This window comes from Lutra lutra, chromosome 12 (genome assembly GCF_902655055.1).
Source record: "Lutra lutra chromosome 12, mLutLut1.2, whole genome shotgun sequence".
Classification (NCBI taxonomy): Eukaryota; Metazoa; Chordata; class Mammalia; order Carnivora; family Mustelidae; genus Lutra; species Lutra lutra.
In genome coordinates this window covers 13,184,805-13,210,702 of record NC_062289.1, presented here as the reverse complement: position 1 = coordinate 13,210,702, position 25,898 = coordinate 13,184,805, and the positions used below count along the sequence as shown (strand labels likewise).

Below are 25,898 nucleotides of genomic sequence, written 5' to 3'. Positions count from 1 at the left end.
TCATGACCTGAGCCGAAGGCAGCGGCTTAACCCGCTGAGCCACCCAGGCACCCCTCGGTATGATTTTTGAAATAGGTGATATGATTTCAAATTTGGTAGAAGATAGAGGGTTTAAAACATGCTTTTATCTTATGTGGAACATTTTGTCCAAAGGGGAATTACTACTGGGAGATGAAGTAGGTTTACATGTGTTTATAGAAGGGGAGAGATAGACAGACGTGCTATTTCAACCATTACAAACATTCTTAGTGACTATGAGATTGGATTGGAAAAAGAATTAAAGAGAAGCTGTTGTTTCTAGCAGTCCCCATACTGGAACAGCTGTGAATTTCCTCTTAGTAGCAGCAGGGTAGTTGCATCTGAGGGGAAGAGACTCTGCCCAAGAAGAGGATGCTGTTGGTCTTATTGTGCCTGATGAAGAACAAGAAAGGGTGATCGCAATGGAAAGGGTGAGTTGGTAGTGATCTGACTTTAACAACTACCGCTGTAGAGCTTGCAGCCTCCGTGCCCTCTTCAGTCACCTCCACAAAGGACTTGTGTATGACTTTAGATACCAGGAGATCCTTCATCCCTGTCATGCCTGAGAGGTTGGCTCTCTGTGGATTGAAGACATCCGCCATCCCCAGGGCTCTCAGTGTGTCCTTGAGGTCATAGGTCTCTTCCACTTTGAACCGGGGTAAATATAAATCCACATAGTTATCATGCATGTTCTGTGAGCTTGTCCATTTTATTAGTTTCTCAGCGGTCAGTTGGTCTTCAAGCTACAATAGTGGAAGAAAAGGAACAGCTGACGTGATTCTCATTGGATGTCAGACACGATTTATTTATTGGGTTGAATTGTAGAAAACTTTTATTTAAACAGTAAATGCAATTGCAGAAGATTCAGTGTATCACATCTTATCTGAGCAGGCAAAAATAACACAATCATAATTACATTTTATACAATTGAAAAATGTATTATGTATTCATGACTGTTATATATAAGCATAAATGTGCAAATATCTATACATGTGTGTATGTATGTGCATATATGTGCATACAACAGAATTGTATATGTATGTGCATATATGTACATATATGTGCATACAACAGAATTATTAAATAAAGTTATTTTGTAAGAGATGAACTGTATCTATTTTTTACACTCCCCACATTTGACATGTATCTTTTTCAAATGGACTTTTTCTTTTTTTTTTTTTTAAGATTTTATTTATTTATTTGACAGAGAGATATCACAAGTAGACAGAGAGATATCACAAGTAGACAGAGAGGCAGGTAGAGAGAGGGAGGGAAGCAGGCTCCCTGCTGAGCAGAGAGCCCGATGTGGGACTCGATCCCAGGACCCTGAGATCACGACCTGAGCTGAAGGCAGCGGCTTAACCCACTGAGCCACCCAGGCGCCCTCAAATGGACTTTTTCAAATGGACTTCAAATGTTTCAAAAAAACATTTAATATATGTTTACTTAATATTTTTAAGCATTCGCTATGTGTCAGTCCCTAAATTAAACTATTTGTAATACAAAGATGCGCCAAAATTTGAATTTTTCAATGTGTTGAGCCACTTCTGTCCAAAAGCTTTTGCCTTGTTTGGATTAGTTACTTCAGGTCAAAATCCCCAGGACTGGGCGCCTGAGTGGCTCAGTGGGTTAAAGCCTCTGCCTTCAGCTTAGGTCATGATCCCAGGGTCCTGGGATCGAGCCCCACATCAGGCTCTCTGCTCCGCAGGGAGTCTGCTTCCTCCTCTCTCTCTGCCTTCCTCTCTGCCTACTTGTGATCTCTGTCTGTCAAATAAATAAATAAAATCTTTAAAAATAAAATCCCCAGGACTGGGATTCCTGATGTCATTGATAATGAGGATTGCTGAGCTGGAGTATGAATACTGTCATGGCCCTTCACATGTATTGCTGTATTACTTTCCCTGAGGATCTCCAGGTCCACTGTTAGCACTGTATCTATTTTGGGTGCTGCAAGTTCACTGTGACTTTAGCAGCATGACTGGCTGTTGGGAGTCATTGGAAGCTGCCATGTTTGGAAAGTCCTGACTGCGCTAGTCCTCACTGCTTAGATATTTGCCTTTGGTATTTTTATATATTAACTTTATGTGTTAAAGAGGAAAATTATAATCCCCTCACACACCTTTTTTTTTTTTTTTTTTTTCCCACTCTGAGCAATGAAGCTCCAAATGACTTTTGAGTTCTTAGGGACAGAATACTTCCAAATTGAAAAGTAGGCATCAAGATAAATATGTTTGTCTATTATCTAAAGACCACCGTGATTTGATATTTAAAATGTACCTTTTGTTGTTTTAATTTGTTTCTTTTGTTTATGAGTGAGCTTGCAAATATTTCCATATGTCACCTACATATGAATGTTCATTTCCTTGTCTTCAAATAAATATACTGGGATATATTAGAAGTTCTTATGTTTGCAGAATGTTAATGTGTGTGCCTAGGTATGTTTCTTCTGAACTGACATTCCATGGTTTCATCAGAATATTAATGGATCTGTGATGTTGTGATTTTCTGTATATTCTTCCATATGACACTATGACATTTAAGATATTTACTCTTTGGGGTACCAGATTCTCCTTAACAATTCTTTTTTAGTCTGTATGCAGAGAAGAAACTATGTACTCTGTACTTGAACTCTGTTAGCCACCACCACCAATCTGTGAGCATTACTTCAATGAACCGCCTGTACAAGCATTGTACTACTAGGAAATCAGGCAAATAGTGGGAAGATTTGGAGGTACACGATTTTACCTTCTGCAGACCATCCACTTCATCTGGCAGCAGCAACATCATGCTTAGATCTTTGCCTTTGTATGGTATTTCCAGGATCTTGGCTTGTATGTCCTCCAGTGAGGTGAACTTAAAAACGTTGACTTGTTTCATCATTTGTACAGGTTTGCTTGTATCCTGCGGTAATTAATGTGGCAAACAAATGCCAAGGGAGGCATCAGTCAAAAGAAGATAATACTATTGAGAATACCAAAGACATCCTTCTAAAAGATGATATGTGAAATCTGTAAATCAGAAGCAAGAATTTCTTCGAGTATGTCTATCTAAATAAAGTAAAAAAAAAAAAAACAAGAAGAAAATACAACCATGAAAAATTTTATTTTCTAAAAACAACCTGCTGTTGTACATGCAATCAGGTATGAGTTCAAAGTTAATGTTCCATTTATGAGTGTGTTACATTATTATAAATAAATTACAATACCTTGTTCAGCCAAAATTCTTTTTCCAAAGTGTTTTTTTTTTTATCAAATTTGTTGTCCCACTGTCCTTTGAAATAGATGGCGTTCACCAGAACCAGCCTGGTAAACTCAAGAGAGTTTTTGGGAAGCAGATCCTTGATTTTTTCTGCAAAAGAAAGAAAATCAAAGGTCTGCTGGGAAAGTACAAGTGGCTTGTCTGGAAGATGCTTTTCAAAGTTACAGTGGATCATTAATTATTCACAAGTCACTACTTTAGGGACTGTGAGCAGTAATTCTCGAGGTGCATCTTTCCTTGTGGCACCAGCTTGATGGAGTTACCCTCGCTGGAGACACCCCTTCTTGTCTTTGGGAAAGGTGTTCAGATTCTCTGTCTTTGGGTGACTTCAGTCATCTCACACAGAATATGGATGCATTGATTTCAGCTACTCTTATAGCATATCCATTTCCGCCCTCGCTCTCTCCCCGAATTCTTCTGTGCCTTCATTCTTCACTCCTCCCTCTTCTCTCCCTTCCTTTCTATTTTTTTTAGCTTTGGGCTTACTGCTCTGAGGAACTAGGGCTTGATTTTTCTTTATGACAAAGGGCATGAGCTCCGTCACCTGAAACACATGCCCTGTGCTGTCAGACAACACAGTCCATGGTTGTCTTCCTCTCTATTCTCCACTTTGAGAATTTAAAGGATGTGAACCAAGATGGGGTCTGAGCAGAGTCTTGGGATCCACAAAGGTATTGTCATCTATGGCCATGAGCAAACACAGATTGCCAGCTATGTTTCTTTGTAATTGTTTTTCTTTTATACCTCCTGGGTTCCCATGTTGCGTTCCACATTTACCTGAACCATTCCATCATCTGAAGTGCCCTCCTCCAGCCTCTCTGCAAAGCCACCTCCCTCAACCCACTGGCACCCCATATGGTGTCAAGAACAGGTGTTACACACACCAGAGACTCAAAAAAAAAGTGGCTTTTATGGGTGATCTCTCATACCCTACCATGAGTTTGGCTTTCCACCCAGGAATTAATCTTCTTACGACTTTCTTCTGGAGCATTGCTAAAATCAACAGATTCCACACTGGTCAGGTAAAATTTCTTAACATTATCCATGTATTCCTTTGACATGGGAAGGAAGAAAGGAAGAATTAAGAGTAATATATCCATAACTATATATTCCCAAGTTAGTTATCTTCAATCTTGACAAAATATGGTACAGGAATCTGGACCCTGAAGAAATCTACATTGTCTTGCCCATGTTTATTTTATACAGTAAGCGTGTGGGAAATGTGAAAAAGAAGTACAGGCTGGCACAAGAATGAGGTCTTTGAAAGGCTGTACCTTCTGGACATAGACTGCGGCAGAAGAGGCTGGAGGTTGCAAGCTGCAAAGCACAATGCTCTAAAGGAGATGGTGGGCGTCTGGGACTCCTCAACAGTTCTACCAGTCTATAGCGTTCTTGCTTTTACTCATATCTTCTATTCTGGGCACTCAGTATTCCCCGACACCTTCCCAACTTCCCATAGAGACTCCACACCTGCCCTCTCATCAGTATCCCAGTAGCCATGCATTTTCTAGGTCATTGCCCACCAAAATTTACACTGTGTGACTGAATGGTGTTAGATCATTGGGGGCATCTCATGACTTCCTTTGTGCTGAACCCCCTCTTGGGTTATGAAGTAATGCCTAAACCCACACTCTATATTCATGGATTACCCAGTTCTAGGACACGTCATTTGGTATAGCTGAGGCAAGGGAATCTTGTACCCTGTGTGAATGCTCTGCCTGTGGCTCAGCCAGGTTCATCTGCCTCAGTCTCTCCCATTTGGTCATTGGAGGACATAGGACCCAGGATTCAGATTAAAGATGCGGCAGGCCAGATGAAACTTACTTGAAGAAACTGATAATTTTTTTCTCCATAGAGCTTGTTGGCGATGTTCAGTTCATATGCACCAGTGGGTTTCTTTAATTCAGTCAGAAGCTTTTGAAATTGATGGTGCACATTTCCCAACTTTTCAACCTTCAAATATAAAAAGGAAGGTTCACTGCATTCTCTGTCAATGGAAATATAAATACTAACCCCATGTAAACTATTAGATCCAAAGCTAAAGTTTGGTAGTCCCACAGATAATATTCATTGTTATTCCCTGATTTTTGGTGGATTTACTTAAATATTCTTCAGAATCCTTACATTCAGTCTCCTCCAGGAAATTCTTTCTTCCTGCTTTGAATAATCCAGTCTTTTCACTTTTTAACTATAGATACCGCATGATTCTGCCATTGGATTGTCTTTTAATTGGTACAAATAGGTTAAGCTTCCCAGCTAAACTTAAGGTCTTTAAGGGCTAGAGGCACATTTAATTTTAACAGCCATTAATAGTATGATAATATTGAATTTATATATTTCAGTTACATTATGACATGAAGCCCTTTACTCTCTTAGATTGTATTTCTTCTAAGACCTGTTGACCATGATCTATGGCTCTTCATTAATGATATCATACTCTAAGTGTAGGAGCAGCATGTGCAGTGGTAAGGGCTTTACCTTGGTATCTCTAAGTCTTTAATCCTATTCAGATGAAAATAAGAAACTCAGAATTAATAAACTTTCCAAAGGGATGCAGGTAGCAGAGTCAAGTTTTGAACACAGGTCTGTCTGAATCCAAAGCCTTCTGTTTACTAGCTAAGAGTTTTGGACCTTAAGGCTATAACTATATATCTCATCTAATCATTTTCCAAAATGTGCTTGGATGTGGAAATCCCACTTATGAATTAATTAAAATTATATTATTTTACAGTGTTATGATTACTGTAATTATTATTAGTCTATATAATAATATATAAAATTTATCAGGGTTTCTAGTAATCTAGACACTGTTACAATGTTTTGCATCTGCTTGTGTGCATTAAGACAGATTCTTTTATTACTCCCAGTTTACTGGGATGGGGTCACTGTGCCTCAGAGTGGTTGTGTCTTGTTCATGTTCCCTGTTGGTGAACAGCAAACCAGGAATTTGAAGGTCTTTAGGCACAGTGTTGATCTCCCCTCAGGAGACAAAAGTATGAAATAAATAAGTATGTCATATGAAATGAGATACAACTCTGTCCAATGTATTTTACCTAAGATATTTCTTTTTTTTTTTTAAGATTTTATTTATTTATTTGACAGAGAGAGATCACAAGCAGGCAGAGAGGCAGGTAGAGAGAGAGGAGGAAGCAGGCTCCCCGCTGAGCAGAGAGCCCGATGCGGGGCTCGATCCCAGGACCCTGAGATCATGACCTGAGCCGAAGGCAGCGGCTTAACCCACTGAGCCACCCAGGCGCCCCAAGATATTTCTTAAAAATGGGCTTTTCACATATTATCTGAAATTCCTAAATTAAAGTATGACCCTCTTGAATATGCAATTCTCCTTCTAGACTCAAGACTCTGTGACTCACATCGTCTGTTGTAGTTCTTCCTTCTGTGTTCTCTGGGAGTTCATTAAAGTGAAGGACCTGGAAGAGACAGGAAGTGGGGCAAGAAAACTACTCAAAAGATTGGGAAATAAAAAAGAAAAAAAGAACCCAAATCCAAACAAAACAAAACCCCAAACTAAAACCAAAACCAAACCAAAATACTAAACAAAGGAAAAAGAGAGAACTTCAGTATAAGCATTTGCTCTTTGAAAAAACCAGACACTACAAAGAATCCTGTGTCATTATTTATTGCTGAGAAAACATGAAATGTTTTGCGTGAATTTAAGTCAGTGCATCACTTCTCCCATTAGTCTTCCCTGTAAGCCTTGCCTCTGTTTATTGTGTGATTGGGGGAGTTCATCCCAGCTATCAGAGTAAATGTAGGCACGGGAAGTGAATGGGGCAGAGCCCTGGAGGACACGTGCCCCCTATGGCTCTGTGGACAGCGAGTCATGGGAATGCTTGCTCAGTCTCCTGTGCTGCACAGCCAGATCTGTGGTCATCTGCATGCAAGCCAACCGAGAAATCAGTCTAAGCTGGTCAGTGTATAGGAAGCGGACACCTACCTTCTCCAATTCTAATGCAGTGTTTTCTTTGGCTCCTAGGTAGGTCATAGCTAATGCTGATGAGATGGAGAGAGGGGAGTAGAAGATGTTGTCATCCTTTTTTGATATTTTGAACTGTTGGAACAGATCAAATGCGAAGTGGGTGTTTGCTGCACTGAGTGAATTCATGGCGACCTTGGTGAGATCTGGAACTCCTAGAAAAAAGCATCAGATTCATTTTATGACTTTACTGAAGGGAAGTTTAGTCTGTAATGAACTTTTCTTAAGAGAAATGACATATTTAGATTGTGAGATTCTGAAAACTAAAGTTTTTCTTCTACTTTTCAAGCCTCTTTCAACATATTTGTATTAATTTCATAATTAAATGACTATCGAATTACTATGTAAAAAAAAAAAAAGCTTTCATGAAAAAGTAATAGAACATCTTTATCTTTCTTCTGTCACTGGCAGTACTAGGCCTGGGTAGGAAAGTCTTTAGTACAGACCCCAACACAGAGGTTCAGCCAGCTCCCACAAGGCACCTCTCTGCCTTTTCCTTCCAGGTTCTTTGCGAGTCAGAGACTCTCCTCCCCACCACATGTGTGCCTAAGGGAGCATTTGTTTAATCAGAAATAAATCAGCTAAAGGATAAATCAAATGAAGGAGATATTTCAATTTTACCCCGGCAGAATAAGTAAAATATAGTCACACAAAATATAGTCACACACACAATGCATGATAGAAAAAATGCCATTGCCAGTATTTTCAGAAATGATCCCTGTTATTGAGCCGGAGCAGCAGGAGGCACATACCTGTGTTCCTGGAGGAAGCAGAGGTGGGCAGGGAGCCTGTCAGCCTGTGTGTGGTGAACAGTGAACTCCTGAATATATAGCTCGCTCCTGCCACCTTCTAGTCCTCGTGATCGGTATTTCAAGTAAATCAACTTTTGATTTCTTAACCAGGCTAACCATCATATGAATCTCCTCAAAATATTTATGAGAATAAAACATGAGTATTCTATTCCTGTACTTCCTTCATTTACCGTTCAGTGTTAACATACTCGCAGTGGGAAGAAAGATGGATAAAGACAGGGAACATCTTGTGTGGCAGCCTTCTAGTTTTTTATATAAATATGAATAAAAAACAAATTGTCTGAGCTCCAGAATTGTGATATTTCTGTGTTGCTTGCCCTTTAGCATACCAGCTTCACAGTCATGGACTGGGCACCATAGTCAACTGCTTGTAAGAAAAAATGAGACAAAGGTGTTCCTTGAATGCCATGGGTAAGTCTCATATACATGACTTTAAGTCTCATATACATGACGTTCCCACAGGTACAATTATATTAAAAACTTGACTTTTACCAAACAGTGATAGGTATTCACCTATTTACAACTTTTACAACTTATTAAGGCAGGTCTCTTTGTTATTTCCATTGTATAGATGACAGAAATGAGGCACAAAGCAGTTGAATAAAAGCTCAGGTGTCTGCAGGTAGTGAATTGCACAGGTGAGATATCAGGCAGATTAGCTGGCTCGGGAACCTGCATGTGTATTCACTACACACACTAGTATATTAGTTTGAAACGACATACCTCCTTGCTTTTAAACGCAAAGAACCCTTTTCTTCTGTACTCTCAAAAGAGGTAATGTCCTCCTACAAAATCAGAAAGGGTAAGATACAATCAAATACTAAGCTCCACAGTCACCAGGAGAGAAGGCTTGTCTTTCAGATGCCCTTTTAGGGCTCCGTCCTGGACAGCCAAGAACAGTGAGTGCAGAATGATATCCGGGTGATATCCCCTGAGCGCGTGAGGCTCAGAGAGAGAGAATCAAATCAGGCCCAATGCTTCCTTCCCCCGGACAGCTCTGCCAAGCTGGGATTTAGTAGAAATGAAGAGGAAGGGAGGGAAAAGAGGCAGACAAAAGAAAGTTTTTCCCCAGAGTACATGGTACTCTGAGGCATGGCTGTGACTAGTGTGAGAGTAGTGGTTATGGGGCATCTAGCCCCACACCTGGCCTCCCCCGGGGTGGTGGATGTTTGTACCATGGATCAAATTTTTAATTGAGATATAATTCATCTGCTAAAAGACTCACTTTTTAAAAATGTAATAGTCACTAGTTTTTAGTACATTGAGAAGGTTGTGCAGCCATCGCCATGATTTAATTCTGGAACAACCTCACCACCCCACAAAGAGACTCCTGCATATCTCTCCCTTACCAAAGTCTCTGGAAACCACGAATCTACTTGTTCTATGAATTTGTCTATTCTGGGTATTTCCTATAGATGGAATTGCATGACATTTTGGCCTTTTGTATCAAGTTCCTTGCACTTAGCATGGTTCATCCGTGGCATAGCACACTGTAGCATGTATTTCTTCATACGACTAATGTTCCATCATATGAGAACACCACTTTCTGTGACCCACTCCTATGTGAACCTACATTTAGGTTTTGTTCTGACTATTATGTATGATGCTGACATGACCCTTCATGTAGAAATTTCAGTGCAGATATATATTTTAATATCTTAGGTATATACCTAGCAGTGAAAAGAGTTGTGTCATACAGTAAGTCTGTGTTTGATTGTGAACTGCCAGACTGTTTCCCAGCGGCTATGCCCTTTTATATTCCCAGCTGAATATGATGGGTTTAGGTACAGGAGTTCTGATCTCCAGCATATGTCCCTAGCACTTGTTGCCATAGTGGTTCCTGTCTAATACTTGCCATGGACAGAGTGTTTTGTCTCAGCACATCCTGAGTTCACAGGAAGGTTCACCTACAACAAGGTCCCAGAAGCACAGAGCAGGGAGACAGGAGTTAGAGGGTGAATGGGAATTTTGTTTCTAAAACTGAGGTTTTGTTTCTGGCAGATCTCCCTACCCCACTAGGCCATTCTGCTCTTAGGTCTCTTCTATCCCTCTGTGTGTAGTGAAGGCCCAAGTGAGATTGTTATGTAACAGATACCTGAGTTGAAACTGGGTGGAGGTAAGGCAGGAAACAGACTGTTGGGGTTTTAATAAAGGAGTAGGTCCAAAGTTAGAAGAAAATGATGACAAAACGACCCAAAAATATGGGAATAGGAACTTCTCACTGAAGGTTGTGTCACCGGCCATTGTCAACAGACAGAAGTATGGGTTCCTGGAGTAGGAGCAAGAGGGGTTTCTTTGGGTTCCAAGAGAAAGGGACCTGATCTTGTAGGACAGAAGCAAGAAGCTCAGGGTGGGTGTGGGGGGAAGAAATTTGGTGATAAAGTGGTATAAATTAGCCTTTAAGGGAACTTCTGACTAAGGCTGAAATTCCCTGAGATTTAGCTGCTAAGATTTGTCATGCAGAAGTAGAGTCTGAGGACAAGGGACTAATTATAAGGGCCAGGAGTTTGCTTACATTTAGAGAGAGCTTGGGCTCAACTGAGAAATATTTTCATTTTTTTAAAATTTTTTTATTTTTTTCAGCATAACAGTATTCATTATTTTTGCACCACACCCAGTGCTTCATGCAATCCGTGCCCTCTACAATACCCACCACCTGGTGCCCCCAACCTCCCACCCCCCACCCCTTCAAAATTCTCAGATCGTTTTTCAGAGTCTATAGTCTCTCATGGTTCACCTCCCCTTCCAATTTCCCTCAACTCCCTTCTCCTCTCCATCTCCCCTTGTTCTCCATGCTATTTGTTATGCTCCACAAATAAGTGAAACCATATGATAATTGACTCTCTCTGCTTGACTTATTTCACTCAGCATAATCTCTTCCAGTCCCGTCCATGTTGCTACAAAACTTGGGTATTCATCCTTTCTTTTTTTTTTTTTTTTTTTTTACAGCTTTATAAACATATATTTTTATCCCCAGGGGTACAGGTCTGCGAATCGCCAGGTTTACACACTTCACAACACTCACCATAGCACATACCCTCCCTGATATCCATAACGCCACCCCCTCTCCCAACCCCCTCCCCCCTTCAACCCTCAGTTTGTTTTGTGAGATTAAGAGTCACTTATGGTTTGTCTCCCTCCCAATCCCATCTTGTTTCATTTACTCTTCTCCTACCCCCTCGACCCCCCATGTTGCATCTCCTCTCCCTCATATCAGGGAGATCATATGATAGTTGTCTTTCTCCGATTGACTTATTTCGCTAAGCATGATACCCTCTAGTTCCATCCACGTCGTCGCAAATGGCAAGATTTCATTTCTTTTGATGGCTGCATAGTATTCCATTGTGTATATACCACATCTTCTTTATCCATTCGTCTGTAGATGGACATCTAGGTTCTTTCCATAGTTTGGCTATTGTAGACATTGCTGCTATAAACATTCGGGTGCATGTGCCCCTTCGGATCACTATGTTTGTATCTTTAGGGTAAATACCCAGCAGTGCAATTGCTGGGTCATAGGGTAGTTCTATTTTCAACATTTTGAGGAACCTCCATGCTGTTTTCCAGAGTGGTTGCACCAGCTTGCATTCCCACCAACAGTGTAGGAGGGTTCCCCTTTCTCCGCATCCTCACCAGCATCTGTCATTTCCTGACTGGTTAATTTTAGCCATTCTGACTGGTGTGAGGTGATATCTCATGGTGGTTTTGATTTGTATTTCCCTGATGCCGAGTGATATGGAGCACTTTTTCATGTGTCTGTTGGCCATCTGGATGTCTTCTTTGCAGAAATGTCTGTTCATGTCCTCTGCCCATTTCTTGATTGGATTATTTGTTCTTTGGGTGTTGAGTTTGCTAAGTTCTTTATAGATTTTGGACACTAGCCCTTTATCTGATATGTTATTTGCAAATATCTTCTCCCATTCTGTCAGTTCTCTTTTGGTTTTATTCACTGTTTCCTTTGCTGTGCAAAAGCTTTTGATCTTGATAAAATCCCAAAAGTTCATTTTTGCCCTTGCTTCCCTTGCCTTTGGTGATGTTCCTAGGAAGATGTTGCTGCGGCTGACGTCGAAGAGGTTGCTGCCTGTGTTCTCCTCGAGGATTTTGATGGATTCCTTTCTCACATTGAGATCCTTCATCCATTTTGAGTCTATTTTCGTGTGTGGTGTAAGGAAATGATCCAATTTCATTTTTTTGCATGTGGCTGTCCAATTTTCCCAACACCATTTATTGAAGAGGCTGTCTTTTTTCCACTGGACATTCTTTCCTGCTTTGTCGAAGATGAGTTGACCATAGAGTTGAGGGTCCATTTCTGGGCTCTCTATTCTGTTCCATTGATCTATGTGTCTGTTTTTGTGCCAGTACCATGCTGTCTTGATGATGACAGCTTTGTAATAGAGCTTGAAGTCCGGAATTGTGATGCCACCAACTTTGGCTTTCTTTTTCAATATTCCTTTGGCTATTCGAGGTCTTTTCTGGTTCCATATAAATTTTAGGATTATTTGTTCCATTTCTTTGAAAAAAATGGATGGTACTTTGATAGGAATTGCATTAAATGTGTAGATTGCTTTAGGTAGCATAGACATTTTCACAATATTTATTCTTCCAATCCAGGAGCATGGAACATTTTTCCATTTCTTTGTGTCTTCCTCAATTTCTTTCATGAGTACTTTATAGTTTTCTGAGAATAGATTCTTAGTCTCTTTGGTTAGGTTTATTCCTAGGTATCTTATAGTTTTGGGTGCAATTGTAAATGGGATGGACTCCTTAATTTCTCTTTCTTCTGTCTTGTTGTTGGTGTAGAGAAATGCAACTGATTTCTGTGCATTGATTTTATATCCTGACACTTTACTGAATTCCTGTACAAGTTCTAGCAGTTTTGGAGTGGAGTCTTTTGGGTTTTCCACATAGAGTATCATATCATCTGTGAAGAGTGATAGTTAGACTTGTTCTTTGCCGATTTGGATGCCTTTAATTTCCTTTTGTTGTCTGATTGCCGAGGCTAGGACTTCTAGTACTATGTTGAATAGCAGTGGTGATAACGGACATCCCTGCCGTGTTCCTGACCTTAGCGGAAAAGCTTTCAGTTTTTCTCCATTGAGAATGATATTTGCGGTGGGGTTTTCATAGATGGCTTTGATAATATTGAGGTATGTGCCCTCTATCCCTACACTTGGAAGAGTTTTGATCAGGAAGGGATGCTGTACTTTGTCAAATGCGCTTTCAGCATCTATGGAGAGTATCATATGGTTCATGTTCTTTCTTTTATTAATGTGTTGTATCACATTGATTGATTTGCGGATGTTGAACCAGCCTTGCAGCCCTGGAATAAATCCCACTTGGTCGTGGTGAATAATCCTTTTAACGTACTGTTGAATCCTATTGGCTAGTATTTTGGCGAGAATTTTTGCATCTGTGTTCATCAAGGATATTGGTCTGTAGTTCTCTTTTTTGTTGGGATCCTTGTCTGGTTTTGGGATCAAGGTGATGCTGGCCTCATAAAATGAGTTTGGAAGTTTTCCTTCTATTGCTATTTTTTGGAACAGTTTCAGGAGAATAGGAATTAGTTCTTCTTTAAATGTTTGGTAGAATTCCCCCGGGAAGCCGTCTGGCCCTGGGCTTTTGTTTGTTTGGAGATTTTTGATGACTGTTTCAATCTCCTTACTGGTTATGGGTCTGTTGAGGCTTTCTATTTCTTCCTGGTTCAGTTGTGGTAGTTTATATGTCTCTAGGAATGCATCCATTTCTTCCAGATTGTCAAATTTGTTGGCGTAGAGTTGCTCATAGTATGTTCTTATAATTGTCTGTATTTCTTTGGTGTTCGTTGTGATCTCTCCTCTTTCATTCATGATTTTATTTATTTGGGTCCTCTCTCTTTTCTTTTTGATAAGTCTGGCCAGGGGTTTATCAATCTTATTAATTCTTTCAAAGAACCAGCTCCTAGTTTCGTTGATTTGTTCTATTGTTTTTTTGGTTTCTATTTCATTGATTTCTGCTCTGATCTTTATGATTTCTCTTCCCCTGCTGGGTTTAGTGTTTCTTTCTTGTTCTTTCTCCAGCTCCTTTAGGTGTAGGGTTAGGTTGTGTACCTGATACCTTTCTTGTTTCTTGAGAAAGGCTTGTACCGCTATATATTTTCCTCTCAGGACTGCCTTTGTTGTGTCCCACAGATTCTGAACTGTTGTGTTTTCATTATCATTTGTTTCCATAAATTTTTTCAATTCTTCTTTGATTTCCTGGTTGACCCATTCATTCTTTAGAAGGATGCTGTTTAGTCTCCATGTATTTGGGTTCTTTCCAAATTTCCTCTTGTTATTGAGTTCTAGCTTTAGAGCATTGTGGTCTGAAAATATGCAGGGAATGATCCCAATCTTTTAATACCAGTTGAGACTTGATTTAGGACCAAGAATGTGATCTATTCTGGAGAATGTTCCATGTGCACTAGAGAAGAATGTGTATTCTGTTGCTTTGGGATGAAATGTTCTGAATATATCTGTGATGTCCATCTGGTCCAGTGTGTCATTTAAGGCCTTGATTTCCTTGTTGATCTTTTGCTTGGATGATCTGTCCATTTCAGTGAGGGGAGTGTTAAAATCCCCTACTATTATTGTATTCTTGTCGATGTGTTTCTTTGATTTTGTTATTAATTGGTTTATATAGTTGGCTGCTCCCACGTTAGGGGCATAGATATTTAAAATTGTTAGATCTTCTTGTTGGACAGTTCCTTTGAGTATGATATAGTGTCCTTCCTCATCTCTTATTATAGTCTTTGGCTCAAAATCTAATTGATCTAAGGATTGCCACTCCTGCTTTCTTCTGATGTCCATTAGCATGGTAAATTCTTTTCCACCCCCTCACTTTAAACCTGGAGGTGTCTTCGGGTTTAAGATGAGTTTCTTGTAGGCAACATATAGATGGGTTTTGTTTTTTTATCCATTCTGATACCCTGTGTCTTTTGATTGGGGCATTTAGCCCATTAACATTCAGGGTAAGTATTGAGAGATATGAATTTAGTGCCATTGTATTGCCTGTAAGGTGACTGTTATTGTATATTGTCTCTGTTTCTTTCTGATCTACTACTTTTAGGGTCTCTCTTTGCTTAGATGACCCCTTTGAATATTTCCTGTAGAGCTGGTTTGGTGTTTGCAAATTCTTTCAGTTTTTGTTTGTCCTGGAAGCTTTTAATCTCTCCTTCTATTTTCAATGATAGCCTAGCTGGATATAGTATTCTTGGCTGCATGTTTTTCTCATTTAGTACTCTGAATATATCATGCCAGCTCTTTCTGGCCTGCCAGGTCTCTGTGGATAAGTCTGCTGCCAATCTAATATTTTTACCATTGTACGTTACAGACTTCTTTTCCCAGGCTGCTTTCAGGATCTTTTCTTTGTCACTAAGACTTGTCAATTTTACTATTAGGTGACGGGGTGTGGACCTATTCTTATTGATTTTGAGGGGGGTTCTCTGAACCTCTTGAATTTTGATGCTTGTTCCCTTTGCCATATTGGGGAAATTCTCTCCAATAATTCTCTCCAATATACCTTCTGCTCCCCTCTCTGTTTCCTCTTCTTCTGGAATCCCAATTATTCTAATGTTGTTTCGTCTTATGGTGTCACTTATCTCTCGAATTCTCCCCTCGTGGTCCAGTAGCTGTTTGTCCCTCTTTTGCTCAGCTTCTTTATTCTCTGTCATTTGGTCTTCTATATCGCTAATTCTTTCTTCTGCCTCATGTATCCTAGCAGTGAGAGCCTCCATTTTTGATTGCACCTCATTAATAGCTTTTTTGATTTCAACTTGGTTAGATTTTAGTTCTTTTATTTCTCCAGAAAGGGCTTTTACATCTCCCGAGAGGGTTGCTTTAATATCTTCCATGCCTTTTTTGAGCCCGGCTAGAACCTTGAGAATCATCATTCTGAACTCTATATCTGACATATTACCAATGTCTGTATTGATTAGGTCCCTAGCCTTTGGTATTGCCTCTTGTTCTTTTTTTGTTGTGAATTTTTCCGCCTTGTCATTTTGTCCAGATAAGAGTTTATGAAGGAGCAAGTAAAATACTAAAAGGGTGGCAACAACCCCAGGAAAATATGCTTTAGCCAAATCAGAAGAGATCCTGAATTGTGAGGGGGGAGAAAGGGGATAAAAAGGGGTTCAGAAAGAAAGAAAAAAAAAACTATTAAAAAAAAGAAAGCCGATAAAGAAAAAATATAAAAAGAGGAAAAAATATATATATATTAGATAAACTATTTAAAAAACGTTAAAAAAAGAAAACGGTAAAAGTTAAAAAAAATTTAGCAGAAGAAGAGAAAAAGAAAAAATAATTGAAAAAGAAAAAAAAATTAAATTAACTGCAAGGCTAAAAAATCATGGGGAGAAAGCCATGAGTTCCGTGCTTTGCTTTCTTCTCCTCTGGAATTCCGCCGTTCTCCTTGGTAGGTGAACTTGGTCCTGGCTGGGTTTCCCGTAGATCTTCTGGGGGAGGGGCCCGTTGTAGTGATTCTCAAGCGTCTTTGCCCCAGGCGGAGTTGCACCGCCCTTACCGGGGCCGCGCTGAGTCATCCGCTCGGGTTCGCTTTCGGGAGCTTTTGTTCCCTGAGCGCTTTCCGTAGAGTCCGGAGGACGGGAATAAAGATGGCGGCCTCCCGGTCTCCGGCCCGGAGGAGCCGAGAGCCCGGGGCCCCACTCCTCAGTGCGCCCTCAGAGAACAGCGCCAAATGACTCCCGTCACCCTGGCCTCTGGCCGCGCTCCGAGCTGACCGAGCCTGGGACCGGTTCAAGGCAACCCTGAGCTGAGAGTCACTCCTCGGCTCTGTCTCTGCAGCCGGCTTCCCCGTTCTAATACCGGTAAGCTCTGCGACACTGAGACACCCCCGATCCTTCTGCGACCCTGCGGGACCTGAGGCCGCGCTGACCCCGCCTGGGCTTCACCCCAGTTAAGCCTCTGGAGCGATGTCCCTCAGCGGAACAGACTTTTAAAAGTCCTGATTTTGCTCCGTTGCTCCGCCGCTCGCCGGGAGCCGGCCCCTCCCCCCGCGGTCTATCTTCCCGTCGCTTTGGATTCACTTCTCCGCCAGTCCTACCTTGCAGAAAGTGGTTGATTTTCTGTTTCTGGAATTGCTGTTCTTCTTCTCTTCAATCTCCCGTTGGATTTGTAGGTGTTTGCAATCTTTAGATAAGCTATTTAGCTGATCTCCCGCTACCTGAAGTAGTCTCAGCCTGCTACTTCTCCGCCATCTTGACTCCTCCCCCCGAGAAATATTTTCATAATTTTCTTCTGTTCCCTAAAAGTGTTCCTGCCATGCAATCGACAGTGTTATGACATTCTGATATCATATGGTGTCACAGATCAGTCAGCCATTCTCGGAAGTTTTTACATGTGATTCCTTTCCAACTTGTGTCTTTGGCTATTTTCTAAATAATACACCAACATCATTGGTTCCAGGAATCCAGAAACCCAATAAAACTTAGAAGGAACATACACTTTCAGGAACCATCATGCTATTTCTCATGCCTTTATAGGTTGGTTAAGAAATATCTCCTTGGTTTTCCTGAACCTTACTTCCTTGTGAAGGGTGTGACTTGTTAAATTGCAAATCCTAGGGGAATTTTATTTCTTCTTTCTTCTTACAAAGTATATGGTGTGTCTCTTTACAGGGAAACCGATTAGTGGAGAACAAGAAGCATCCAATGGTAGAATATCTGTCAATTACTTTATCCTCTGCGGAAACAGACATAGCTATATATGTGTTGAATATCATAGAATGAGGTTAGCCAGCTCTGTAAAAGAATTTCACAGAGGAGAACTCATTCCAGTAAGATTTATACAGACATTAGTTAGGGAATTGGTCTCCTGTGTAAGTATATTGTGGAAGACAGATTCATATGAACTCCACCCTTTCTCCCATTCCCACACATCCAGCACCACCCAGGACAGTCATCCTGCTTTCAACCAAATCTATAACTGTGCCTTGTTGTTCTCTTATAACTTCCTCCCTGAATCATGTGGGCATTCCTGTTCTTTTGCCAAGAAACACCAGTGCAGTCTCTCCCCTTTCCTCTTCCTCTTTGCTTTAAGTGAAATAATGGATGTTCCCCATGACTGCATGTCACTGGATCTTTTCTCAGAGGCAGCGTCTCACTCCCCCATCTTCATACCATGAAGCCAGGAAACTTGGTCTTCTCTTTTTTTTATTTCCACTGCCTTTTCTAGCCATTGTTTTTCCTGTCTTCAGTGCCCTATTTTCACTTTTCTATTGTGCGTGTATGTCAACACGTGCCCACCTATCATCTTGTGTGTTACTCCTTACTATTCATTAAATCATCTGTTACCTCTTCACCCTTTTATGGTTTTAGCTCTTCATCCTAAATGCTCCCAGTATTCCAGGTTAACTCAAAATTTTCATTTCATTGTCAACAAATGGAATATATTCCTATTTTATTTTACATCTGTTTTAGTTGAAGCTCCTTCTTTGTGAAAATCTTCTCATGTCTTTTGCCCTATTGATCATTGGATTCATGATGTTTCTTACCTATTTGAATATGCGCTTTATATAAAGTAATAGTGATTGTTGTTGATGCCATCTCTGGAGTGCGAATGGAGAGAAAAATTCTAGAAGGCTGAAGAAACTTGAGTACATGGCACGTGGGTTTGCTGGGGATTTTATTTTGCTTCTCCAGTTCTCCTCTACATTCTTTCATCCACCTGTGGGTTCCAGGAATCTCAGTCCTGGGGTGACATAATCAGCGTCTTGTCCTCTGACAGACCCTTGCATTTGGCCACTGGGAGGCAACAAGTCATCCAGCTTCCTCTCAGCTAGGCTGCCAAGGGATGGTTGCATTTCTTTACCAAAAGCCACAGATGCTATTGGGCAGCCTTTTCTGTAGCTCCACCTGTTTCCTGGATTATAGTAACCACTCTTCCTCTTACTAGTTAGGTCTAGGGGTGGCGATGTCTTCTACTGTTGCTCGCCTTGTGCTATTCACCATTCTTTATTGGCTTCTCTTAGCTCTGACTATATCTTGAATAGTTTCTTCATCAAACTTTTCTGAATTATCTACTTTGACTGTGTCATTTGTTTTCTGCTAGGCCCTTGGCTACTATAGTAAGTAAATTGTTTCAGGAAAAATATCTTCAAGTGGAATTCTGGAATCAGGTTGCTCACGTATTGAGAAACACATGTAGAGAGGAAATGGGACATTGGCATATGGCATATAGTGGCTTCAAGTTATTTCTGATGGAGGCAAGACATGAAGCGCAAGTGGAAAACAAGGTGTCAGGACATCAGGTGGCTGTAGTGCTAAGTTGCTGTAGCCACAACAGTAGTTTTAAAGATTGTGGGATCAGCTGCTTGCTTATGATGGGCCTGGGAAATTCAATCCAATTGAAATCTGAAAAACCTCTTCCATGGATCTTGACAAGTAAATACTGAAAGCTAGAACACATTTAGAATGATAAGATGCTTCATCTTTGGGCACCTAGGTGGCTCAGATGGTTAAGCGTCTGCTTTTGGCTCAGGTCATGATTCTGGGGTCCTGGAATCGAGTCCCATATCCGGCTCGCTCCTTGTTTCTTCTCTCTCTGCCTCTGCTTCTTTCTCTCTGTCTCTCATGAATAAATAAATAAAATCTTAAAAAGATGCTTCATTTTTCTAGGAAATGCAATTAAAACAACAATGAAATTAACACCAGTAACAATGTTTAAATACTTGGGATTGGTGTGATGTGGAAGAAGAGAGTTATTTTTGAAGGGCTGGTGAAAATGTTAGTCAGCTACTTTGGTAATATTTGGTGGTATGTGCTTCATATGTCTTCAGATGTCTTCTGATGACCCCTTATCCAGTCTTTGAGTAGATTAGGTGAATTTTCTGAATTATTTGTCACTGTTGACTCATCTTCCTTGGAATTCTGCCTTTAGTTCTCCACATCTCTGACCCCTCCCCACTGCTACCCCTCAGATCCCCTCAGATTCTCATATAAAAGTTTCTGAGGGCACCTTTAGTTTTATTCAAATTTAAAGACTGCTGTTTTGGAAGATGTTTGGGTTAGGGGAAGCATCTCTTCCCTAGAACAGTCAGCTGTAAAGATTCCATGACTCACTGTCCTCTTTAGTGGCATTCATTCTCTCCTTCTCTCTCCTTCCTTCCTTCTCTGTCTTTCCTTCCTTCCCCACTTCCATACTCACACCCTCCCCATGTATAGTCTTCCTCCCCCGCCTCTCTTCACCTGCCTCCTTCCTCTCATCCTCTAACCATGCCACACACACCATCCGACCAAGGGGGCTAAGTCAGAAGTGATCCATCATTAAACACATCTTGCTTTTGGAACTAGCACTCCTATAAATCTTTGGGAAGGGCTACTTACATGGCATGCTACTTTCCTTTACTATTCTCACAGTGTCTACCTTTGAAACTAGGGCCTCCAGGGTCTCTCAACTGCTACTATCGAAAGTGGTGCAAAAAACTATGGAGAAGTCAGAGTGCAGCTCCTTCGAAGCTTGTTTCATGAGGCCTAGGGTGAATAAGCACCACAGGAGCCATGACCTCAGTTGTCTGATACCATTCTGGCTAGTCCTTCAAGGCTGCTGAAAGTCCTTCCTACTGCCAGTGCCATGGCCTGCCCACTTGCTGTGTCAGTCCTAATACCTACACTCTTGGCCCCAACATCCTCAGTAGATAATCATGAAGAAGTACAGTCTGGTGTCCATGGATTACCCAGTGTCTAGGATGTTCAAGCTTATTTAGGATCACACGGATACAAATATGTTTTATATTTATGGAAAAATAGCTAGATGGTTTCTACTCAGCTATTAAAAGGTGTTGGTTCAGCTAATGGGAGGGTTAACTGTAGTGAACTGAATAAGTACCCCATTGAGACTTCATGTCTACCAAGTGTCTCAGAGTATGACCTAATTTAGTTATAGAAATTCTGCAGATATTAGTTAATATGAAGTAATACTGGCTTAGAGTGAGTTCTAATCCAGTGGCCAATGCCCTTATAAGAAGAGAAGAGGCACACAGAGAAAAAGGTCCTATAAAGACAGAGGCAGAGACTGAATGCACAAGCCAAGGAACAGTAGAAGTCACCAGAAGCTGAAAGAGGCAAATATTCTGCCCTAGACCCTTCAGGGGGAGTGTGGTCCTGATAATATCTTGACTTTAGAGTTCTAGCTTCCAGAAGTGTGAGAGAATAAATTTTGGTCATTTTCATCCACACAGTATGGGGTACTTTATGATGGCAATCCTAAGAATCTACTACTCTGCTTGAGAGTGGAGAAGTTCCCTCTTGTACTTTCCTGCCTACATTTCTACATTTCTACATTATCTTAATTTAACAGAGGAAGCATTAAGTATTTCAAGAATTTAAAACAAATACTTTCAGAGAAGTACAGATACTTCCAAACATCATTGAAATAACATTGTAAATCAAATAAATACTGACCAAAATCAATTTAATGCCCTGAATTCCAGGAACAGTTTTACATAAAGTACAATTAATTAACAGTTCTGTCAAGTGATCCTCCTAGTGTAGGGAGGACATTGTTTTAACAGTGTAAGGTCAGGAGTTTCTTGTGCAGTAGTATATAATTACTAGAAGTTGACTGTATCCTGCTTGGGTAATTGGGAAACTGAAGGGAGTGATAACTGTTCCTGGCAGTCCTGGAGAGACAGATGTTAAAGGCAGGGACATTCCAGGAATTCAGAGGCTTGTTCCATAGGTAATAAGACAGGAAGCGTATGGTGATAGGATGGCCTTGGAATTTTGGCTCAGGGTAGGATGTATCAAGTCACTTGTCACCCAAATGTAAAGGAACCTTGGCAAACCTCCCTTGTCTGTAAGGCCCTGCTTTCGGCACTGTGCTGGAGACCACTCACTTAGCCTAACACTAGGTCACAGAAAATAACAAAGAACCCGTTGCCTGGAGAATGGGTCACTATAGAACCCTTAAAAATGTGATGGTCAAACATATTATGTAACCATCCCTAAATTCAAAACAAAGGCACATTCGAGAAGCATTGAGCCAAATATAAGCAGCCAACAATTGGTTCTTCCTGATACTGCTAGATCTGGTGCACAGAAAAAACAATCTTTCCTTGTGTTCCAGAGACACATTTATTCTACTGAAACATCAACAGAGCCTTATAATAGAAGACAGGGAAAGTAGTGTTAATTTTTCTGATAAGATTAAAAGGTACAGCTCTTTGAAAAATGCCGGTGAAATTTTGATCGGAATGGCATTAAAAGTATAGATTGTTCTAGGCAGTATAGACATTTTAACAATGTTTATTCTTCCGATCCAAGAGCATGGAATGGTCTTCCATCTTTTTGTGTCTTCTTCAATTTCTTTCATGAGTGTTCTGTAGTTCCTCGAGTACAGATCCTTTACCTCTTTGGTTAGGTTTATTCCCAGGTGTCTTATGGTTCTTGGTGCTATAGTAAATGGAATCAATTCTCCATTTTCCCTTTCTGTATTTTCATTGTTAGTGTATAAGAAAGCCACTGATTTCTGTACATTGACTTTGTATCCAGCCACGTTACTGAATTGCTGTATGAGTTCTAGTAGTTTGTGGGTGGAGTCTTTTGGGTTTTCCATATAAAGAATCATGTCATCTGTGAAGAGAGAGAGTTTGACTTCTTCATTGCCAATGTGGATACCTTTTATTTCTCTTTGTTGTCTGATTGCTGTTGCTAGGACTTCTAATACTATGTTGAACAAGAGTGGTGAGAATGGGCATCCTTGTCGTGTTCCTGATCTCAGCAGGAAGGCTGCGAGCTTTTTCCCATTGAGGATGATACTTGCTGTGGGTCTTTCATAGATAGTTTTTATGAGGTTCAGGAATGTTCCCTCTATCCCTATACTTTGAAGCGTTTTAATCAGGAACAGATGCTGGATTTTGTCAAATGCTTTTTCTGCATCAATTGAGAGGACCATGTGGTTCTTCTCTCTTCTCTTATAAATTTGTTCTATCACATTGATTGATTTGCGAATGTTGAACCATCCTTGTAGCCCAGGAATGAATCCCACCTGGTCATGGTGGATAAACTTTTTAATGTGTTGTTGGATCCTGTTTGCTAGGATCTTGTTGAGAATCTTAGCATCCATATTCATCAGTGATATTGGTCTGAAATTCTCCCTTTTGGTAGGGCCTTTGCCTGGTTTGGGGATCAGGGTAATGCTGGCTTCATAGAAGGAGTCTGGAAGTTTTCCTTCTGCTTCAATTTTTTGAAACAGCTTCAGGAGAATAGGTGTTATTTCTTCTTTGAAAGTTTGGTAGAATTCCCCAGGGAATCCATCAGGTCCTGGGCTCTTGTTTTTTGGGAGGTTTTTGATCACTGCTTCAATCTTGTTACTAGATATGGGTCTATTCAGGTTGTCAATTTCTTCCTGGTTCAATTTTGGGAGTTTATAGTTTTCCAGAAATGCATCCATTTCATCTAGGTTGCTTACCTTATTGGCATATAACTGTTGATAATAACTTCTGATGATGGTTTCTACTTCCTTGGTGTTAGTTGTGATCTCTCCCTTTTCATTCATAATTTTATAAATTTGGGCTTTCTCTCTTTTCTTTTGGATTAGTGTGGCCAATGGTTTATCAATCTTATTGATTCTTTCAAAAAACCAGCTTCTAGTTTCATTGATATGTTCTACTGTATCTCTGGTTTCTACCTCATTGATCTCTGCTCTAATCTTGATTATTTCCCTTCTTCTGTGTGGAGTTGGTTTGATTTGTTGTTGATTCTCCAGTTCTTTAAGGTGTAGAGACAGCTGGTGTGTTCTGGATCTTTCAGTTTTTTTTTTGAGGAGGCTTGGATGGCTATGTTTTTCCCCCTTAGGACCGCCTTTGCTGTATCCCATAGGTTTTCAAAGAGCTGGAGCAAATAATCCTAAAATTTGTATGGAACCAGAGGACACCCCGAATCGCTAATGAAATGTTAAAAAACAAAAATAAAACTGGGGACATCACATTACCTGATTTCAAGCTTTACTACAAAGCTGTGATCACCGAGACAGCATGGTACTGGCATAAAAACAGACACATAGACCAGTGGAACAGAGTAGAGAACCCAGACATGGACCCTCAACTCTATGGTCAAATAATCTTCAACAAAACAGGAAAAAATATACAGTGGAAAAAAAAGACAGTCTCTTCAATAAATGGTGCTGGGAAAACTGGACAGCTATATGTAGAAGAATGAAACTCGACCATTCTCTTACACCATACACAAAAATAAACTCAAAATGGATAAAAGACCTCAATGTGAGACAAGAATCCATCAGAATCCTAGAGGAGAACATAGGCAGTAATCTCTTCGATATCAGCCACAGCAACTTCTTTCAAGATATGTCTCCAAAGGCAAAGGAAACAAAAGCCAAAATAAACTTTTGGGACTTCATCAAAATCAAAAGCTTCTGCACAGCAAAGGAAACAGTCAAAAAAACAAAGAGGCAACCCACGGAATGGGAGAAGAGATTTGCAAATGACAGTATAGACAAAAGGTTGATATCCAGGATCTATAAAGAACTCCTCAAACTCAACACACACAAAACAGACAATCATATCAAAAAATGGGCAGAAGATATGAACAGGCACTTCTCCAATGAAGACATACAAATGGCTATCAGACACATGAAAAAATGTTCATCATCACTAGCCATCAGGGAGATTCAAATTAAAACCACATTGAGATACCACCTTACCCCAGTTAGAATGGCCAAAATTAGCAAGACAGGAAACAACATGTGTTGGAAGGGATGTGGAGAAAGGGGAACCCTCTTACACTGTTGGTGGGAATGCAAGTTGGTGCAGCCACTTTGGAGAACAGTGTGGAGATTCCTCAAGAAATTAAAAATAGAGCTTCCCTATGACCCTGCCATTGCACTACTGGGTATTTACTCCAAAGATACAGATGAAAAGAAGGGCCATCTGTACCCCAATGTTTATAGCAGCAATGGCCACAGTTGCCAAACTGTGGAAAGAACCAAGATGCCCTTCAACAGATGAATGGATAAGGAAGATGTGGTCCATATACACTATGGAGTATTATGCCTCCATCAGAAAGGATGAATATCCAACTTTTGTAGCAACATGGACGGGACTGGAAGAGATTATGCTGAGTGAAATAAGTCAAGCAGAGAGAGTCATTATCATATGGTTTCACTTATTTGTGGAGCATAACAAATAGTATGGAGGACATGGGGAGTTAGAGAAGAGAAGGCATTTGGGGGAAATTGGAAGGGGAGGTGAACCATGAGAGACTGTGGACACTGAAAAACAATCTGAGAGTTTTGAAGGGGCGGGGGGTGGGAGGTTGGGGGATCCAGGTGGTGGGTATTGGAGAGGGCACAGATTGCATGGAGCACTGGGTGTGGTGCAAAAACAAGGAATACTGTTATGCTGAAAAAAAAAATTAAAAAAATAAAAAAATATTAAAAAAAGATTAAATGGTACAGAATGGAATTTTAAAATAGAGCTGATTAAAATGATGTAAAATAGCAATCAATCAAAATGATACATATCAACCCAAAACTAATGAAAAGGAAGGGCCTATGAATGACACTATGAGATGGGAAGGGAGGAGAAAGCCCTAAACTGGGAGAAATGGACCAGGGAGCTCATGGACTGAAGAAGTTAGAGTGGTAAGATGGCCTAGGTAGGCTGGAGAGGGAGTGCCTGCTGAAGACTCCCAGGAGTCTGTGAGCGTTTTCCCATTGAGGATGATACTTGCTGTGGGTCTTTCATAGATAGATTTTATGAGGTTCAGGAATGTTCCTGACAGAGAAGGAAGGAAGGAGAGAGAAGGAGAGAATGAATGCCACTAAAGA

General features: G+C 40.5%; 1 protein-coding gene across 1 annotated transcript; it reads right to left on the bottom strand.

The window, feature by feature from the left end:
- Positions 1-335: 335 nt before the first annotated feature.
- SERPINB3 (serpin family B member 3) lies at positions 336-7,399 on the bottom strand. Its single transcript, XM_047696482.1, has 7 exons — positions 7,232-7,399; positions 6,648-6,704; positions 5,101-5,229; positions 4,211-4,328; positions 3,224-3,366; positions 2,764-2,919; positions 336-761 (listed from the first exon to the last, which is right to left on the bottom strand). The coding sequence occupies exons 1-7, from the start codon at positions 7,397-7,399 to the stop codon at positions 336-338; spliced, it is 1,197 nt and encodes a 398-aa protein (XP_047552438.1).
- Positions 7,400-25,898: the final 18,499 nt, after the last annotated feature.

Excerpts from the sequence above, each read along its gene's own strand:
- SERPINB3 (XM_047696482.1), bottom strand. The coding sequence starts at position 7,399 with ATGAATTCACTCAGTGCAGCAAACACCCACTTCGCATTTGATCTGTTC. Across the intron at positions 6,705-7,231 it reads CTGCATTAGAATTGGAGAAG|GTCCTTCACTTTAATGAACT; the intron begins GTAGGTGTCCGC and ends TGTCTCTTCCAG. Across the intron at positions 5,230-6,647 it reads GAAGAACTACAACAGACGAT|GTTGAAAAGTTGGGAAATGT; the intron begins GTGAGTCACAGA and ends TTATATTTGAAG.